Source organism: Schistocerca serialis, chromosome 3, assembly GCF_023864345.2.
Source record: "Schistocerca serialis cubense isolate TAMUIC-IGC-003099 chromosome 3, iqSchSeri2.2, whole genome shotgun sequence".
In the NCBI taxonomy this organism is placed as follows: Eukaryota; Metazoa; Arthropoda; class Insecta; order Orthoptera; family Acrididae; genus Schistocerca; species Schistocerca serialis.
Genome location: NC_064640.1, coordinates 374,550,416 through 374,572,560, shown reverse-complemented (window position 1 = coordinate 374,572,560; position 22,145 = coordinate 374,550,416). Strand labels below are relative to the sequence as shown.

The 22,145-nt window shown below is 36.9% G+C and overlaps 1 protein-coding gene across 8 annotated transcripts in view; it reads right to left on the bottom strand.

Annotated features, from left to right (window-relative positions):
• Window positions 1-22,145, bottom strand: part of LOC126470197 (catenin delta-2) — a 494,830-nt gene that overhangs the window by 20,307 nt on the left and 452,378 nt on the right. For 6 of the 8 annotated variants that reach the window (XM_050097862.1, XM_050097867.1, XM_050097861.1 and 3 more), the window contains 5 exons: window positions 15,057-15,199; window positions 14,726-14,978; window positions 14,505-14,643; window positions 11,472-11,817; window positions 134-226 (listed from right to left, as the gene is read on the bottom strand). In XM_050097862.1, coding sequence (XP_049953819.1) covers window positions 134-226; window positions 11,472-11,817; window positions 14,505-14,643; window positions 14,726-14,978; window positions 15,057-15,199 — 974 coding nt within the window. The remainder of the gene's footprint in view (window positions 1-133; window positions 227-11,471; window positions 11,818-14,504; window positions 14,644-14,725; window positions 14,979-15,056; window positions 15,200-22,145) is intronic. The other 2 variants (XM_050097865.1, XM_050097868.1) reach the window with 1 other exon arrangement.

Below are 22,145 nucleotides of genomic sequence, written 5' to 3'. Positions count from 1 at the left end.
ACAAAGTTATGTATTAAAAAGTTGTTTAAACTTAATGTAAAAGGCACACATACACAATGGTGTAGTGTGAAGTGAGGAAACAGTCTGAAATGAACTGAAAGTAAACAAAAGTAGTTCAGCGGGTAGAACTTACAGGAGCGGCAGGGTAAGTACGGACTCCTCCTGGGGGTGGGGCATGCGTCCCTCCTTCAGGGTATGACATATCTGCCATTGGAATCTCATCACCCTAAACATCAATACAATCAATTACTCATAGCGCAGGAAAATCTCAGAGTTCTAACCCGTCCTGCAACAGTTACACCCAGGATGATTAATGATGAGCAACTGACCATTTATGAGGCTTGATGGACTAAGAGGAATGAAAAAATTAGTGTTAAGTGTCCTGGATCAGAATAGAAAAATGGTCAAGTTCTTATTCTTGCAATATAGGGATGCACAATGTAAATATACTTCATTAATCGGGTGAAATTTCTGAAAGCAGAGACCTAATCAAAACTCAAGGACACATTTGAGAGATTTTTAAGTTTTAAAAAGAAAGAAAAGCTACAAATATTTTAGCACTTTCCTTGATTTGGAATGCTAATGTTAGTCAGCTTTAATAAAATGTTTTGAACCTGTATCTGCATGTCATTTTTTTAATTATCTGACTACAGTACCATACTGGAGATTCTTAAAATCAAGTCTACAACACAAAGAGACTTATTTCTTAATACTGTGAGGTAAAAGAGATGAGAAGTTGCCACTGTGCACACTGACACTTAAATCATTTATATAAAAAAATACATACATCACCAAAATGAAACAAGACTGTTCACATTACTAATGCACTATTTTCAATAATACACTAATGAGCAACTGTTTCCCGACCTTAAACTGTGAGAAGCCTCAACAAATTGAGCAGCTCAGTGGCAACAGACAAGCTGTATACTACAACTGTGCTCTTGCACTCCAATGGAAGAGACAAATGGCAGAGGTCAGGTGGAGTTGCATACAAAATAACATGCAAAAACGTTCCAAGTAATGGTAGGAGCAAATGCAGATGTACGTGGACTCCATTAAATCTTTGTTTGAAGGTAACCTCCACTAGCACATATTTGATAAGTACACATATCTGAAAAGTCAGTCTCATTTTTTTTGAAACAGACCTCGTAAATGAAAACTTTCCAACAAAGTGTAAAACATGATTACAATGGGAAAGTGCTTGCCTTATGTTAATGAGGTTATATATTTTGATGAAACTTGTCACAACATAAGCACACACTTCAAGGTTGAAAACCAACTGAAAGCTAAAATCCCATGATCAATAGTCTTTTTTATTTTTTGTCATAATACATATGATGATGAGATCCCTAAAACTAAGGAGGTCAAAGATCTGATCTGCACAAAAATGCTGTGCATCACTTGATTTTGGAATAGTCACCACCTTCAGCTGTTTTAGATGCCAAAATTACCTATACACTGATACAGATGGAGTAAGATTACTTATATTTGGGCAGATGTATATTAAAACACATCAAAAAGGCTACATAAGATGTGAAAGTAAAATTTTGTAAACCTACGGCTCTATCAGAGTGATTACTGCGTGCGGCAATATCAACAGCAGCAGACAAAATGTGAAGTGTAGAAATGAAACTTCTGAGCAGAATCAGAAGCTGCTTGTAATCACACAATGTTAGACATGAAAAAGTACAATAAATGCCACAAGCAGAAGATGGAGAACAGAACATCCTAATTTGCATGAACCTTTACAATGATATGTAGAGTATAGGAGTACCTGAGAAGATTTGAGCACAAGTTTTTAATGACAGAATAGGTTTAAACTACATGCAAAAGCAGCAGCAAGTAGCAGAAGGTAGTTTGAAGGACAGAAGTCATTGCAATGTTGTTGTTGGTTTGTTCTGAATAGATTTCTACAAGACATTAAAAGTGTTTTCTTCTGGGTGGCACCACAACTTCAATTTATCTGATGAAAGACATCCTTCCACCTGTCTGTATTTTCACATTGTACTTTATTCAGCACTACTAATTTTTGGCGTGGCCCACTTTCAAGTGAATCTGTAATAGATGTGGATACACGATCCAATCAAAAAGTTCAGAGAGTGATTTTATTCCTGGTATATAACTGACATCAGAGCAGTAACCATGATGGCACAGTGAACTAACAAATGTAAACAACAGATGAGCATTCAGCCAATCAGACGGAAGCAGGCAGTGTGAATATTCAACATACAACAGTAGTGTGTAATCATCATCCTGTCATAAACTGCAATGGAGGAACATCTCTGAATCAACTGTCTGAGGTACTTTCCAGAACGTTTTAAAGAAGAGAAAAGCATGTGCAACATTTGTCTCATGCACTTCGACTCCTGAATAAAAACAATGATTCGTGGATTACTGCCACGACTTGATTGAAATTTAGAACGTGGACAATTTTTTTCTCGAATCAATCATAACAGGTGACAAGAATTAGCATTATGAATATGAAACTACCACAAAATGACGAAGTGCATAAATTCACATGAACAATCAATGCTTTGATGATACAATCGACATTCAAGCCAATGTGAAGTGCACATTGAACTACGCCTCTAAGGAATTTTCCAAATTTTTCACATGGCTCTATGAACATGCTATGTGTTATATTTAAGTGCGGGGAGACTGTAGAACACCTACAGCATTGACACCACCATCTCAACTTTCTCTATTTATTTTTAATGCAAGCTTGAAACTTCTGGGACTGATGGAGCACATCATCCTCATCTCGTCATACAAAGGCACATGATTTTTGTATGACGAGATGAGAAGGATGTATCCATATCTGTTAAAGATACGATTGAAAATGAGCCATGCCCAAAACCAGTAGTTCTAAATAAAGAACAATTTTAAATTATGGGATGGTGGAATTTCATCTTTCCTCAAATTATACGGATTACATTTAAATGGATTCAGTTGCAATAATGCAGCAGTAAACGCAGACTGTGAATGCTTGTATTGACCTATTTTATTATTTATTTATTTATTTATTTTTTTACTTCAATCGTCTTAAACAGTGTTTCTCATTTACTTTCTCCAATCCATCCTCAATCCTCCCACAGTTCTACAGGGTTAATTTTCAGTCCCCCCCCCCCTCCTCTCTCTCTCTCTCTCTCTCTCTCTCTCTCTCTCTCTCTCTCTCTCTCACACTCACACTCACACTCACACTCACACACACACACACACACACACACACACACACACACACACAAAAAAAAACCATTTACCTTATCACAATCTTTTCTCCACTGTTTTCCGCATCTATTTCCTAACTTTTACAATACTTTCCTAACTTCCACATTTTCTTTCATGTTACTGACAATTTTCTTCCTGCTATCTTCAGGATTATAGTATTTTTCCTTTTTTATACTGGTTTTTATATTGGACAATATATCCTACACCTTACATTACTACTTCTTTGCTATGTACTGTGTTATTTGTTCAACGTTGTCTCTAATGTCACCTTCAAATAATATATGTTTCTCACTATTCTTCTAATAATGTTGGACTCACTTGGGACCACAAGCATACAATTGATTTTCCCTTCCTAAAAACTGTCTTTTTCAAAAGAAAGTATTTCATATTCCTGTGATAAACTCAATTTCTTATTATCTGTTAAACTGACTACCTTCAGAATATTATATCCAGGGACATAGGCAAAGAAGTGCAGAGAAAGGAAACAGGGAGAGAGGATGAAAGTAAATTTTAAAATAGGCTGAATGCTGGATACAATGGGCATTTATAGTACTACTGTCACTATAAATGTTACTACAACACAGAAACACCACCCACAGAGTATGAATGGCATTCATACAATACAGTCATGCACATGTATACAATGTATTGTTTTTTGGTATGTTCAACAAAACAAACTTCTGTTGAAAAACTACCAACTTTTTCCAACTAAAAAATTTGACTAAGATCCGAAAGAAAGGTTTTTCCCTATTTATATAACAAGTCTACTAAAGCATAGCATCCCATAAAAACAGGGGGGGGGGGGGGGGGGGGGAGGGAGGGAGGACAGTACACATACAATAAATTTCAAACAAGTGAACTTTGTTCATGTTTAGAAGCAAGTATCAAAAATGAGAATGTGTGTGTTGCAGCAACCTATTACTTGACTTCTTTATAAGCATTTTCCAACATCCAGCAAAGTACACGATGTTAATAACACTATATGGCCAGTGAGGTTCAGATTTTCCCTCATGCTTCAAGCTGACTGCTAATAGACTTTAGTTTTACAGACTGTTGCTTCAGCCCTTCATTGCTCGTCAGTTACACTCTACTGTCTTAAGATACAATGCCCCAAGAACAAAAAATGGTAGTTTGTATGGGGATAGCACATTATGTAACAGAGTGTCAACAGATTGTTACATTAACTAGCTAACAAGTTTTTTCCTTCTTTTTCTCCATGTTGGGCTTCCCACATGAACAATATTCCCTTTTGTTTGTCTTTATGAAACATGGAAGGGTACCCTGAATATCCTGAATGTTCTCAACATTTTTACTGTTGTATGTGCTTAGAAGACATTAGTATATTGACGGAATCGACAAGATGAACTTCTCATAATGTCAATGTGTCATCTGCTACAGTACCTCTTCGAAGATTGCAATCACTGTCAAAAAAATATGAGCAATTTTGTTATAGATGTAAGGCATTAAGATACAACTAAAAAAATTGCGAGAAGTCAAGTGAGCCACTTTACACGAAAAGCTACTTAAAATGTGAAAAAAATGAGTACTGACAGAACTTGAGTGTCACTTAAGAATACAAGTGTCCTTTATTTTTAGATCCTTAAGGTGAGACAGACATCTGTAGTTGTCATCAAATACTAGTTCTAAAACAACAAACTGTTGAAAATAGTTACTTCTCAGATTAATTTCACGTAGAAAAATTAGTCTAACAACAGCAAAAACAGACGTGATTTTTCTCAGAGCAGAATTTTAAGTGCCAGTTAATTGCCCATTTTTGAATCCATGTAGACATTAACCTGTCTGTGTCAAACTTGGTTTAGGAATAAGATAGTGAGTTAGAAAATTGATAAACTTTTCCAACAAACAGAATCAGTTTAGTCACTACTGGAACAACTGCCTATAAGCAAGCTAAAATTCCATCTAAAAAGTTCTCTTCAGAAACGCTACTCTGCCAACTGGAGAGCATAATTATTATAAAATTTCAAAACTATTCCTCAGGTGGGATAAGAATAACAGTTTCAAGTTACCATCAGGCAAAAATATAAAACTACCAGGTGGTTATAATACGTTCTCTCCACTTCAAGCTTACATCAATATATAATTGTGTAGGAATGTCTCCTCTATGGCTACCTCCAACTGATTCAGTTATTGACAACAGAATATTACCTCCTAAAGCCAAATTAAAGCTAGCTAGCTCTCTCTCTCTCTCTCTCTCTCTCTCTCTCTCTCTCTCTCTCTCTCTCTCTCTCTCTCTCTCCCCCCCTCCCCCATATATTTATTAAACAAGAAATATATGTCATGATGTGAAAGTGGGACTCAGGTCAGAAATCAGTAATGGAAAAAATAATCTCTCTGTTAGGTGAAATTGTAACCGCTCTGACAGGTTTTCCCCTACAGCCACAGACACACTACTCTGCCTACTGGAGAGCATAATTATTATAAAATTTCAAAACTATAACTTGTTACTATGAAAGAGTTCTTTGTTTCAGTACTCAATACCTCATTTTGGATGATAGTTATATCAAAAATTTTATGATTACATCATTAAAATTTACTGTGGTATGCAGTTTAGTTCTGAATGCAGTGAATTTATTTTTTCTATGGAGGAGGGAAAAGAGAAATTACGCATCAATAACCTGGTATAACCCATTTGGCCTAGAATGCGCTTAAACACTGTTGTACTGATTCAGAAGTGTTTATAGACTGCTATGAAACACTAAAAATGAATTACACTTAAATCCACATATACATTTATCTTAATAGTGACTATATTAGCTAGGAATGGTGGATAATCATTCACTTCATCAGCTGATGACAATGCACAACCAATATTACACACAAATGATTAGCCACAGGACACTGTACAGTCATGCCAGAGGGTACTTTATTCCAATAATAATGAGTTGCTGTCTTATTCCATGCATGTACTGCACACAGGAAGAATGACTTTATATACCCCTGCATATACACAAATCTCTCTCTATCTTATTGTCATAGCCATTATGTGGCATATACAGTGGTGGCAGTAGATTTGTTGCAGTCTTTCTCGAGTACTCGTTATCCAACTTTATGGACAGGGTTTTGCTTGTAAGTTGCCATTTTTCATCCAAAGGTTCCCATTAAATTTCCCAATCATCTATGTTACACCTCCACATTTGCTATACCAACCCATTACAATAGTAGCAGCCCATCCCTGAAATCATTCAACGTCTACCGTTCTGCCACCCTGACAAGAATGCCAATGATAGACCAGATCTCACACTAGTGACTTGCATATGATTTCTTTTAAAGATGCACAGCAGTTTCCCAGAACCCTTTTAACAAATCTAAGCCTTCCTTTCAACTTTTCTACTACTGATTTTATATGTTTCTTCCAGTTCATATCACTTCTTAGTATCATCCCTAAATATTAATACTCTGTCTCATACTCCAGATCTTCACCTCTGATCTTGAGAACAGACAAGATCACAGTCTCTCTCTTTGTTATGGGCATTATCTTGCATTTAACCACATATTTCTGCATTTTCTTACAATAGTTCAACAATGATGCTTTCCTCTAAACAACAAAACCAAGGGCAAAAATCAAGGTTATCTGATAAACTATTTATGCAAATTGAGAACATTACACACCCACTTTCATTCCTGTCGAATATTCGCTGTCCAACAGAATCTACCTTGTTCTACAAGTCAAATTTGATAAAGCTCGTCATATACGTCTGCTCTGTATGATTATATCTTGGCTTTTAGTGCATGATTTAGTACATTATCAAATGCCTTCGCAGTATCTACAAAGACTGAATCTGTCTGTCTACCTGTGTCTACCACTTGCAAGGTATTACAGGTGAATAAAGCAAGCTGTGTTTCGGGTGGGTAATTTCTTCTGAAACCATGATGATTCTTTGATATAAGCTTCTTTTCTTACAGAAATGTCATGTTTGAGCTTTGATCCTACAACAGGCATGCATTATCAACATTTGTCTGTAATTCCAGACATCCATTATTTCCTACTTTTGCCACCAGGAATTACGTGTGCTCTTTTCTAGTCTTGCGGGACTTTTCACTGTCCAAGACCTTCTCCATGATTCTGAAACAGGAATGGGGCTGATTTTACATTGGATTCAACTTACCACGTCATAACTATTCCATCAGATTTTGAGACTGAGTTCACTTTGAAGACAAAGTTTTGTCCACACCTAGTGCCTTGTTTGCTATGACTAGTCTTTTTATGTTTTTCAATAATGATGATGCACATTTTTATGGTTCTCCGTTAAGAGTGATTATGGTGGTCAAAACTGATGTGACAGTATTTTCACTCATGAATGCATTTTTAAACAAGAAATTTAATACTTTTGCTTTATGCCTGCTGCCTTCAGTTTTAACGCCTAACTTACATACGAAAGATGGTTGGAAAGTTCTGATCTGTCCACTCTGTTTACATTTGGCCAAAATTTTCTGACAGATCTTTCACCCGGATTTGCCTACAGACATTATTGCAAATTTTACATACGGACTTTCTTATATGCCATTATTTTTTCTCTCTGTTTCCTTACTCTCTTTTGTAATGAGAGGGTAGCAAACTCAATTTTCATAATTTATTGATGACACCATAAATTTCACAGAAACTCATTTCTTTAAAATCAATCATGTGTGAAATATCACTGCCTCCGTGAAGCAATTGAGACACAATGATCAAAAAAACTTGCTGACGTGGGAATACCAACAATATGAGTATATAGGATCTGGATACAACTTTTGGTCAAAAACCTAAAGGAACCAAAGGCAATAACCACTACATGGATTGACCAACTACTCAACATCCCGACAGAATGCAATGTTACTGGGCATCAATACAATTCAAATCTCACTGAGACGATAAGGTAGTTAAAAATCGGATTTACAATACTATCCATGGGTGTTAAAACTACTGTGAACAATAGCCATTATGTGTAACAGAAAAACCAATGGGAAATTCTTTACATTTATCTCTCACCACACTAAAATATAATGACAATTTTACTAACCAAATAATGCGTCAAATGTAGACACATTACGCCAAAATGCCACAGATGAAATAACTGTAATCACTGTGATATTCAGTTGACATTTTCTCAGATTTAAAATTTGTTCACTGTCACGGCAAAGTTTACAGGAGTATCTTCTAATTAATTAGCTGTTTTGACATAGTAAAAAGGAAATACAACTGAAGCCTGTGTCCTACAGGTAACAGTAAGAAAATTTTTAATTTACGGTAATCCAAAATCCATGTGGTATACCAGAACAATGCTCCACACTGGCTGTTTGAAAGAAACAATTGTGACTGACAGTTTCAGCATTTATGCTATTTTCGAACACTTTGTGCTTGGTCTGTTGTATGCACTCAAACTGGATTATGTGCCATGTTGTCATTATCTCTCTTCATAAGCAGAGTGGCATACTGCCTTCTACACAGATGATCTCACACAAAATCAATAAAACATAATATAATTTTATGTCTTATCATTTGTGCCGTATCACATTCCACTTGTTATCTGTTTTTGCTGTATGCCACTTTGCATAAGAGGAGAGTTAATGATGACATGCCACTTAATCTCATTTGAGTTTGATGCCAGATACATTTGAAAACAGTGTAAATGCTGTAACTGACAGCCACAGTTAAGAGTAAACAATGTGATTCAGAATAGCCAGTTCAGAACAACAACCATAAAGAAAAATTAAATAAGCTGAGGACCTGGCAGCAACAAAGTTGTATGAAGAACTTTGCTGTTTTGTAACAAACATAGGGGGAGGTTATTTGAGAAACAAAATAGGTTTATATTATAAATGTACAGCTAGAGACCATTTCTGCGAATTATTCAGTCAGCACCTTTCACAAAGAGCTCTCTGTGCCATCACAAATGGAAGGGGCAACTACAAACCACAAATGGGAGCATTACGGCCTGTCCATTTTTCACTGGACATGCTATCACATACAGACAAAATTCAATGCAGAAAGTCAGAAAACTAAGTTGTACTTCACTAAAAAGAACTTTCAGCACTGGAGAATAATTAGAGAATTCTCCAACAATGTCATCTTCCAAACTAGATGTGTGTTCTGAGAACTGGCAACATGGAAAATAAAACCTATGCTACAAATAAAAATAGAGCATTAAACACCACCATTAGTATTAATTTTCAAATTATAATCTGCAAGGAAAGGGCTCTGAAAATGTGCTGATTAACCACAAAAATACTGTTATTTGATGTGTACTAATAATATATCTTAAGATTAAGTGGCCTTTGACTTTTCAATAATTCGTACACATGCAGTGAATAAAGGTACATTTGTCTCGTCCTCCAATGTACACCAATCAGTTACAGCAATATTACCCACAAAGTGGTGTGTTTGGGTCAGCTTGTGTCACGTGGGAGGTACAAGGCACAGAACAAAACTCATGTCACAAGTGTTAGCAATACAAGACCATTTGGTTTATTTTGTGCAAAGTAACTGGATAGATAAAACACTGCTAAACATCCTGTTGATGGTGAGGTCATTTGTGATTAAGAACACGATCATTTCCATTATTTGACTTAACAAAGTTTAAGGAACTCATAAAAAACCTATATCTGAATGATCTGAAGGCGATTTGAATACCAATCTTCTCAAATGCTAATGCAGTGCCTAAACAATTAGAGTGCTTTGCTTGATGCAAGAGAATCGTCGAAACTGTAGCCTTGTGTAAATCTGAAGGTTGTGATGACCTGTATACAGAAATGAGTACACAGAAAGAGCACAACTCACTTGAGGTTTACATGCAGCTGTTACTCACATTTATCAAATGTGGTAGAATGACAAACTGTCAATATATGCTGAAGCACTGGATGTTTACATCTGGCTAAAAAATATGGATATCAGAGTCTTGTCCAATATGTAAAGTTGACTATGTGGCAGCCTGTCACCCAGCTGACAGTAAAGTACGACACTGCAGAAGGGAAACATCTTTTGAAACCCATTATTAATCACCCAGTGTTTTAATTAGAGCCAGAAGAGAATTTCTCAAAAGTGTTTCATTCTTGTCCAACAGTGTCAGTTATGATTGTAGCAGACATGGAAAGATTAGGGTTTGATCATGGATCAACAGAAATGAGTTGCTTGTTAGATAAGTCACATTTTCTGTTACATTATGTCATGATACGCCATCTTGTCGTACAACACCTATTCAACATACGCACCACGTGACAACAGAGGGGACCGTGAAAGTCGTAAACTGCATCAATATTATGGCTCAACACTTGCAAACATACATGGTATTTTCTTTCAGCACAATTTCCCATGCCACATAAGGCCTGGAATCTAGTACACTGATTTCACGAGTTTCCTCATAAATGCTAGATTATGTTCTGGCCCCCAAATTTAAGGATGTCAACCACATCAAATGTGAATTGAGATGTCACTGAGCATTTGCTCGTTGTCTATGAACCACTATACTGTAATACATAAGCATTGCCCACTCATGTTGCCTTCTATTCCTGATCACACACCATGGACTTTTACGATATATTCCGTGATAATTTACGGCTCTTATGTGCCAAAGGTTGATCAACACACTTGGATCAACAGAACAACACACTGTGACAACACACTGGATAATCAGTGGGCAGTGTCCTACTGTTCTACATCTATCATACGATTGTACCCCACTAAGTATCTACTTGAATTAAAATGTTGTCCCACTGAAAAGCAATTCTTTGATAGAGGAAGAGTAATATGTCTAGTCAAGTATATGGAATCTGACAAGCCTGAGCAAAAATGTAACTACTGGACTTCATTTGACAGTCTAACTTAGGGTAAGTCACAAATTTTTGTAATGTCTCTTATAATTCTCATAGAAGACTAATTTGCAAATGCTCTCCGCTTATTAGTAACACAACCTTACTCTTTGAGCATATAATTGTTCAAATAATGAACCAAGAAATTAACTAATTTGAAGAAATTATCTTTTCCCCTAAACATGAAACAAGAATATGAAGTACTGACAATACAACCGCATAAAAGAATTATAACAACATACACTGATATGAAAGCGTCATTTTTTAGATACACGATATATGACTTAGCATTAAGTGATCTGTGTGTGTGTGTGTGTGTGTGTGAGATATATGAGAGAGAGAGAGAGAGAGAGAGAGAGAGAGAGAGAGAGAGAGAGAGAGAGAGATAACAGAAGCCCCTTTCTTTCTTTAAGCATGCAGTTAAGCTAGAAACACACCTGCTGGTACATGGGCGGGCCAGGACTGCGAGATGTACTGTTTACATTTGTTGGGCGCTGCATCGTCCTGTCTTCATACCGTGTTCCTCCCTGGCTAGCCATTGGTCGATTCAGTGTGCTGTTAGCATTATTTGGAGAATTAGGTCCAGCATTTCGAGCAGCTATTGTTTTGGTAACAAAATCCTGCTCTTTCCAACCATGTTTCTTGTAAACCTCTCTAAGTTCTTGATGTTGCCACATAGTGAAAAGAACTTGACCAGCAAACTTCAGGACCCTCGGTGTATACTTCTGACGTTGTCTTGTTATATTCATCAAGCGTTCCACACCACCAGCTTCCAGCAATGACCTGTATAATCATACACCACACAATAAACTTCATGAACGTAGCTTTAAAAGGATAAGAATGGCTGCATCCTAACAGTTACCACAAAGGATTTTTGGGAAACTGTAAATTAATTACAATAGGGCTAATGTGTAATCTGATGACATCAGTCCTTTTTGAAGTATTTTAGGTATTCCTTCAGCTCCTTATCAGTTTCCAAAATCTACTGGCGTGAAATGAATTAGGTTCCCACTGAAACTACACAATTATTTTTGTTAGTTTTGTCAGTCCAAAATTTGTTTCCTACCATGGGATCTTTTCGTACCTACCTACATGATAATCATGAAGATTAAGTCTTGACAGTGAATGGCATTAGGCAGTAGGTACTGGCAAGCATAAACAAAAGAATCACACTTGCATGTCTTTGAAGAACTTCTAACTACTGGCAGATAATTATACTCTACCACCTTGTCAAAGAGAGGTTCTTTTCAGTTCTAATGCATTATTTGTCATAGGGTATTAGAGCATGGCTATTTTTTATGTTCAGTTGTGCTGCTACACTGTGACAAGTTCAATCAACTTTGTGACTGGTATCAAGCAGTATACTATAGATGTGCTCTTGCACAGCACCGAAAGACAAAAATGTGAGTAACTAATGTACAGAAAATGATACACATATCTGTTCTCAGCAAGATAAGGAACAATTGTAGGCATTGAGTTCAATAGGTACTTTTTTGAAGGTGACAACAGGTATCAAACAAATCTGACCAATATCCAAATTTGCAGTCACATTTCTTTTGTGGCAGACCTTACAGAAGGTATCTTTCGGTGGAGCTTAAGAAAACTACTGTAGTAAACTACTCATACACTGGCTGTGAGTTGACAATTTTGATGGAAATTGCTACAGCATGAGTAGGGACAGAAAATTTTTGTGAAAAATTAGCAATTTTGAGCAAAATAATGCAAAACTGGTTATTTTTATGCAGAATCAAAAAATTTGTAATTTTGTTGTATACAAACGTTAAAAATCTGAGGCCAGTAATTTACTATTATTCATAAGTGATAGTTATTGAACGTTAAATTTGCATTTTGACTTCAAGTCTCCTCAAAGCCGAGGTTTGAGTGTAATCTTAACCTGTCAGTTCATTTCCTGTGCAACGAACTTTGATATCATGACAAAAATAGCACCAAAATTAGCAAATATAACATGGAATTTGTGAAAAAAAAATGCACAAACACCAAATCTACCAAGAAAATCTAGAATTTGATTTAAAAATCAGCAAATTTTAAAACATCATTGAATTTCACAAAAACATTACATTTGGCAAAACAATAAAAATGAATTTGGTTAAAAGGCACTTTACATGGCAAAAATGAGACATAATTTGGAAAAAACACTGAATTTAGCAAAAAATCCAAGACAAAATTGTGCAAAACATGAGATTGCATCTGGCAAGAAAAATAACACCAGATTTGGCAAACAATAATTTGGAAAAAAATTAGTTATAAAATAACATCAAGTTAGGAAAAAATGACACCAAATTTGGCAAAATATAACACTGAGTTTAGTCATAAAATAAGAAGGCTTTTTCCTGTCCCTAAGTATAAGTACATTGTTTAATATCAAAAAACCGTCACATACCAAGACAAATAGTTCTTTAGTAATGTGGGTAGCCTTACTTTTTTTTCTTTTTTTGTGGAGGAAGTATTTGCAATTCTTATTACACTGACCCACAGCATTTATTCTGACATATAAGAAGAAAATAACGTATTCACATTTCAACCCCAACAGCTGACAACAAGATGTCATTAACTTTGGTTTTAAACTGATTATGAAGCAATACACAGACCACCCGAGAGTAAACTTTTGATCAAATATTAGCTGTTGGGCAATCTACTTCGTATGTATTGCAAAATCAGACACTCACATGGATGATTTACTTCTACAGCTGGTACACAGTCATTGACCCAACAGTATCTTTCCCAGTCTACTGGCTATCATTTCTCAAAAGCGATTTCTCAACATGTATTACATCCAAAGGTATGGCAGCTGTTGGATGAACAATGAACACTGCCAAATTGTCCATTCATAGATACTTAAGGATCAAACTACCCACGTGTCTTAATCTTTCCAAAATCACAGATGGATTAATGTTTCCAATATAACAAGTATTTTTGCTGTTTCAGAAATAAAAATGTGTCATCAGAAGGTAAAGAAATCTGCAAATGCATTACCATCATCATCATCATCATCATCATCATCATGTTTCCCAAGTCATACGATATGATGTTTACATTACACCCTCTACATATTTCCTAATGGTGCTATTGTCCTTTTGTAAATAATGGTAAAAACAAATGCAAGCCTGCTGCAACTTTTCAGCATGTTGTGTGAACCAATGGATTCTGCTGAAACAGATTGAGCCTTTTTTGTGTGTTGAGACACCCTAATTGATAGATCTTGATATAACAGATTTATATATCCCACATCACGGGGGGAAGGGAGGGGGGGGCGCAACAGATTATATTCAAAATTTAGAAACACTGAAATCTTGATACAACTGTTGTTCAAAAAGAAAGGAAAAAGTATAAATATTATATCTGGTAAATCTTAATAGAGTATGTTATTCCTAGAGTAAACCTAGTTTGAACAACACTTCTTCTAAAAATCATATTTTAGGAACAATCACAGTATAGGCAAGCTCACAAACCTAGAGAATTCTGCATTCTTCTTTATTACTTCATTCAATGTTGCAAGTACAGCGGCAATGGTATCATCTGATGTTCCCTGATCATGCTGTGGATTTCCGGACGGTAATTTCTGTACAAGATCTCGCATAGCATACTTCCCTGAAACAGATAAACATTAAAATTAAAAGCAGGTAGTTCTGTACAGAAACTTTTGAGACAATCCTGTGGTTCCTAATAATACCTATCAGTTCCTTGTTCCGCTGGTCAATGGCCAAATTTCTCAGAGCTGTTGCTACAGCACAGACAACCCGGTCAACTTCCATTCGCAGAAGCTCAACCAGAATTGGAAGACCCTTTTCTTTCCTCACTGCTGCTCTTATTTCAATACTTGGTTGCCAATAACACGCAGCAAGGTTTTGCAGCGCACCTGCAGCTGCCTCCAACGTTTCTGGATTCGAGCAGCTTTGCAAGAGAGAGAGGTAAGACTGAACAACCTAAGTAAAAGAAAATTATGATCAGGATCAAGAAACAACAACATAACAATGTAAAGAAGTACAAGTTTTCTTCCTTACTTCAGGCTGCCAAAGAAGTTCCATTCCTTTGACAGGTTCTAGTCGTTGATTTGTGCTTCGGCTGCTTGCAGCTGTTTCCTTCTGTTGAATGGGCTGTGCGTCTTTTTTCTTTTTGCTTGCACCAAAGCAGCCCAAATTGTCACCTATAAGAACAGGAAATAATAGACATGAGTTTCAAAACTACTGGCAGCAATGAATCCAATTCTATTTGTGGCTACTACTATAAATCATTAAGGAAGCCCCATAGTTTCACTGCAAAACTGACACCTTCTTATGTGAAAAGTGTGTGTCCCCACAAAACACGATAAATGCATGTTACAGGCACTTTTTTACACTAAGATTCACCTACATCTTGCTTAACCAAGTGTGGTTGTGGTAAATATGTGGCAAGCTACCAATAACTGAGATGTTTCCTTTGGGTCTGAAAGGAATGAAACTTTCATTTCTCTTTGCTAAAAACTGATGGCTATAATACTGTTGACAGGAAGAGTAATAGTTCTGATTGGGACGGATGAGGTGTGACATGTCGTGTTCTGGGACGAGTTCACCACAGACATTATGGGCTCCGGAAAACTATATGCAAGTCAAATCAGAATAGACATATCAGGATTTACGTCTATGCTTCTCTGACAGGAAGTAGAGCACCAATTACTTGAAGATGAGAGATTATATTCTTTCAGAGGTAATATGGATACACTTTTAGCAAGTGATTAAATGCCATCTATGTTGATTAGGAGATACAGACGTTTTCCTATTAGTTTAAAGTTTCACTACATTTTTCCCCTGCTGTAATCAATTATTAACTTTTACTTCAAAAGAAATCTTGCAACAGGAAGAGGAAGTAACTTTTTAATGCACATCTAGAAGTGGTGCAATAAATTAATTTGAATTCTATCCTGTACTGTCCTTCCTTACGATCTACAATTACATAGAATATGCACCCACCATCAACTTTCTTGAGTAGTCCTCTCAACTTAAAGAATTATCTCCAAGCTCACGAGGCATTGAAATGTATATGGACGGACACGGGCACGGACGCGTGTGCGTGTGCGCTCTCTCTCTCTCTCTCTCTCTCTCTCTCTCACACACACACACACACACACACACACACACACACACACACAGAGAGAGAGAGAGAGAGAGAGAGAGAGAGAGAGAGTATTCCATGGACCAATGAGCTACACAACATTGAAAGGGTTAAAATACAAAAGCAAAATGAGGCACAGGGAACAACCGAATTAAATTTCACACATGCATTTATCTCTAATTACACAGCTGCAGTTACAAATAACAATAATTGTTCATGCAAACATATGGTAACCGAATGGCTCCAACTACACGCACACATACACGCAAGCCTAATCTGTACAAGACAATGTGTTAATAGTACTTCACAAATGACAAGACAGAAGTTAATACTATAAAGTGGTATAATGGAATAGAAATTCAAATGACACAGCTCTGACAAAAAAGTAACAGCATTACACTTCTTGAAGCAAATGTCTGTAACTATGAAAATCACAGATAGCACAATAACATACTGCATATTGCAATTTTAAAGACAAAACTTCAGTTTCAATGAATCATTTCACTTATTAATTTTTTTCACGCTGTGCACTTCCAGAAAATCAAAGATTTGTACCTCAATTTTCAGAAGCCATTCATACCCACACACGAGATGTTGCAAAGCTGCACTGAAATATAATGCAAACACTAAAAACCAATGAAAAGCATGAGCATGTGCAATTAACAATTTAATGTATTAAACAATAATTTCTCTGATGCTACATGTATTCTAACATATGAGAAAAAAACTTAGAGATGTTCCTTGTGTTTCTGCATATCTTTGATCAATATTGTGAAAGGAGAGGGAGGGAGAGATATATCACACCTGTTTGAGCGGAAAGGGGTGAGGAGAGGAGAGAACTGGGAGAGATGAACTTTCAGTAATGAAGCATTCTATTTAATTGCAAATGAGAACATTTGTTCATCAAATTGAACCCCACAAATCCAAATAAATTTCACAGATCTTATGGGAATATCAATGAAAGGTAATTCAATGCTGTAGAAAAAACAGTTAATTATAAAGCTGCTAAAAGAAAATGGAAAATTACATGACAGTTTCAACAGCAGGCATGCACATCAGAACACCTATTATTGGTGTAAAGTACCACACCCCTTATTATGCACATAAAAGAAAGTAACTTTTCCTTACATGCACAAGACGAAAAATTGAAGCAAAGATATAAAAGAAGTAATTGCCAAACGAAAAGAGCAACCAGCCTGTGTAGGTGAATGAGTACACACAAACTCTCAGTGGGAAGGAGAGAGAGGGGGGGGGGGGGGGGGGGGGGGAGAGAACCACACGTGCGCGCACACACAAAATGGTATTGAATACACCAAAATGTATTTCCTAAAGTGTACGTAATTTTCCATTATCTATTAGCAGAACCATGTCTTCATAATCTTCGGGCCCAACACTCATGTTTCTAGGCATTATGTAACTTGACTACAAATTTGTGGAAATTTGAGTTCAACAACCAACTTGTCTTTGAGCCCCCTTTAACATTTTGATGTTTTACACTGCAAGAAAAAGTGTAATTTTTTCAGCTTCTATCTGACATACAATAATAAATGAAGACAGTCTCATTTACATACACAGTGAATGAACATGGGTGTATGACAATATAAAATGTTTGTTTACATAAACTGCTCTTGCTAGAAAACTATTAAATAGGATGTCAAAGCCAATATCTTGCACTGCAGTCAGTTAAATATAGGCAGAATACTTTATGAACTAAGCAGATGCAACACACGACACTAAGATACATTTCTACATAATCATGTATGATTTATTAAGGAACACTAGTTACATATATTATCACAATAAATACTAAAAGAAATCACATTTACTGAAGTCAAAGAAGGAGAGAGAAAGAAGGAAGTGAGTGTTCAAATTTTTTAATTTCTACATAGTCCAGTAACATTAATGTGAGCACCTGTCAAAAGTCTGAAGAACCGGCTATTGCAGTGTAGATCACAGTGAGACATGCTGTAAGAGAGTCAATAAGGTTCTGGAAGGTAGCAACAGAGATGTGGAGATATGCCAACTCCAGCCACACTAAGTTTCTCAGTTGAGGATCCACGGCGCGAACAGCCTGATCAGGGTGGTCCCACAGATGCGCAACTGGGTCTAAATCTGGGGAGTCTGGCAGAAAGGGGAGTACATTAAACTCATTCTGGTGCTCTTCAATCCATGCATTTACACTGAGAGCTGTGTGACATGTCGCATTGCCCTGCTGGTAGATGCCATTATGCCGAAGAAAAAACCAACTTCATATAGGGCTGGACATGGTCCCCAAGGATTGACACATAGTTGTGTTGATCCACTATGCCTTCCAGAATGATGAGCTCACCCAGGGAATACTGTAAAAACATTCCCCAGACCGCAACGATGCCTCCTCCAGCATGGGCCCCTATGTCAATTGTTGCAGAGTGTTTGCCATCTATCTGATGGAGCATAAAATGTGATTCATCTGAACAGGCCACCTATAACGACTCAGTGAATGTCCAGTTGTGATATTCCTATGTGAATTCCAGCCTTCATCATCACTGACCAGCAGCCACCATGGATGCATGAACCAGATGCCTGCTGTGAAGACACATACACAGCAATGTTCAATGAATGGCCATTGAGGAGATAGTGTTGATAAACCCTTGGTTTCTCTGGGTGGTCAGCTGCTCAACAGTGCACATCTATTCACCTGTAAATATCTATGCAGCCATTGTTCACCCCTGTTTTCTATGGCCTGTGGTGCACCACAGATCCACAGATGTCTTGGCACAACTTTTGGATAGCACCATTTTGTTATGTATGATATACTTTAACCACAGTGGCACATGAACAGTTTACAAACTTGACCATTTCAGAAATGCTTCCACCCTTGCTGCCAAAGCTCTTGATCATGTTGTTTTGACTGTCAGATAAGCTGCTCCATTTTCACATTACGACAACAACAGCACTGTTTCCTGGAGCCCGAAACATGCTTTATATACCCTCTGCTGCTAGTGCTACCAACTGCCAGCTGCATGATGACATTGAACATAGGCGGTAGTTACATTAACGTGACTAGACCATGTATAATGCAAAAGGGATAGCATTACTGCATTGTGTAGGGAACTTTCAAAAAACTTGGGTGCAGAATCATTTTCCAGAGTCAAAGAAGGTGAAAATATGGTTCTAACAGAACAATAAAGAATGTGTGAAAAGGTGAGAATCTCTGTGTCAGCAGGAAAGGTGATGACAACAGCCTTGTACAACTTCCACTGTGTCTTGTTGGTCAGTTACCTACAATCACAGCACACACATCATTAAAATATGTGTTATTACTGTCCTAGATATTTTTCAGTTACACACACATTTCAGACATTACATTCCCTCTCCAATCTTTAGGAACCTGTCTGTGTTGAGATAATGCTCACACATCTGCGTTACAGTGAACAGACCTCTCATTAGTTGAGTATCCCATGTTTGGCACCTCTACGGAGGTACTAGTTACACATTATTTAAGTGATACCTCAGAGTTCGAAAACAAGCACTTTTATGACTACAGTATATAAATAACATACAAAAAGAACACTCCAGTTTTCTGAGCAAAGTGAGTAGAAACTGGATGGAGAGGGGAGCTACATACAAATGTGAAAGAATTATTTACGTATGAAAAGATAATGTGAAGTGACAAAAAAATAAATCTTTTTTAGATTTCATCAAAAATATAGAAAATGAAACTGAGAACAAATATGCAGCCAAATTAAAAATGAGATGCTTTTCCCAATAAGTAACATTTGGCTTTTACCATTTGTGCTATTATACACTGTACAACGTTGTCAGAAAGAGCAGGGACTCCCATTCCTTTTTTATATATTGTTAACAGTGTTGTAGATTTTACGTTCACACTGATGTTCTGACCTATTCCTACTCTCACCGGAAATATGAAATCATTCTACAAACAGATAGTGCTGCTATTGTGTATGACTTTGTTACTGTACTGAAATCAGAGGAGGAAAACTGCTGGCTAATCAAATGAGGTATGCCTGATCACCCACTGCAATGACACACTGATGACATCATTTGTGCTGTTCACCATATTATAATCAAGTGTCTCACAAGCTTTCCATCATTAAAAGAAGTATGTTTACCATTACTGAAAATCTGGGTTTCTGGAAAGTGTTTGAATGCTGGGTGCTGTGAATGTTGACTAATGTGATTAAGACAAGCAACACGGTATTCACCAACTTGACAGGCCACTTAAAAATGGCCTGTCTTAACAAACAGTGACAGGGGATGAGACTTCGCTTCATTCCTTTAAATTTGAACTGAAAGAACGGTTAATAATAGAGCATGAAAACAATGTTAAAGGTGAAATTCAAAACTTTGCTGCACAACTTTTTAAGAAGTGCTAAGTTCTCAATTCTGTGAAATATTTGTCTTAACAAACTCCAAACTCCACTCATCAAAAACTCAACCACTTGTGCACAGCAGAAATATCACACACACATGCCCAAAGGACTGGGGTCTGTGGTTTTTTACTGCAGAAGAATAATACAGAGTAAGTCAAACAGAACTTTACAGCTTTGGAATGATATAGACATTTACTGATATAACTTAAAGAATCAGTAGACACGTCTTTTTGTAGCAAACAACCTCACGTATCACATAAAAGTGTCAAGTGTCATTTTGGTTTGATGTGACTACCATCTGTAATGTGGCAGACATCCCACTGGCAATTAATTTCTTCCCACACTTGTATCTTGTGCAGCAGTAGTGTAGATTCGATTTTTGGGGTTGACTAAATTGGTAGGGGAAGAACATACACATGGTCTTTAATTAAAGCCCAGAGAAAGAAATCCAGTGATGTCAAGTCTGGGGAGTGAGGTGGGCACACGTTTGGCCCTTTGCGGCCAATTCACTGACCTGGGAAGCGATTATCTAGGAAACCTTGAACTTCCGTGAGGAAATTAGGTGGTACACTGTCTTGCTGGTAGTAAACCAGACTATTTCAGTCATCTTCATTGATCTGTGGAATTAATAAGTTTTCACACATATCCAGGTACACAATACCAGTGACAGTTTTTTCCATGAGGAAGAAAGGGCCATACACTTTCAATTTCTTATGGGCACAAAACTCATTAACTTCGGGTCTGTCACAAATGTGTTCCAGGGTTACGCATGGATTTTCGCTGGCCTGTACTCTACAGTTGTGGGTGTTCACCAAGCCACTTGTGAAATTCTGACTCGCTGCTGAAAATTATTGCGTTCAGGAATGTTTCGTTGTGCTCTGCACCAGTGAAACCAGGCGTTTTAAATGTGCACTACGCTGGCAGTCCTGGTGGCGGGAGGGAGTACAGGTGCACTTTGTGAATCAAACTTAATGTTGCTTGCTATAAAATGACACATCTATCAATTCTGTAAGTTATTTCAATAAATTTCTAGGTCATTCCACAGCTGTAAAGTCCTTTTTGACTCATACTGTACATACTGTTGTTCAAAGGCATACTGAAATTACTTTACAAAAAACCCACTGAGATTGTTTATGCAGTGTAAATCTGAGTGGTTATTAAAAGGGAAGTGAATTAGGAGGCAATAATAATTCTCAGTTTCTCCCTTATGCATTACAAGTTCTTTGAGATTCAAAAGCACTTATTAAACTGAAAATATAAACAATTTCAAAACAGGCCATTAGCTAAAAGAAAGTGGTATGTGGTTCCAGTTTTCTCCACATAACACACTTGTGAATTTAACTTTCAGCCTGTAAGTACACTGATCCAGCCTACATGTGAACTGATCATAAACACAAACACAAACACACACACACACACACACACACACACACACACACACACAAAAAGGGAAGTAGGAGATCAGCAAAAAGAAGATAAAAAGATGATATAGGCTTTTAAAACCTAACAACACGTTATTGTCAATGTAGCACACAAACCAGAACAAATGTTATTTGGAAAATTGATTGACCTGGCTAATTTCATGTAGTAAAGCTGACAAACACTGTAGCCCCATGAATGCAACATCAG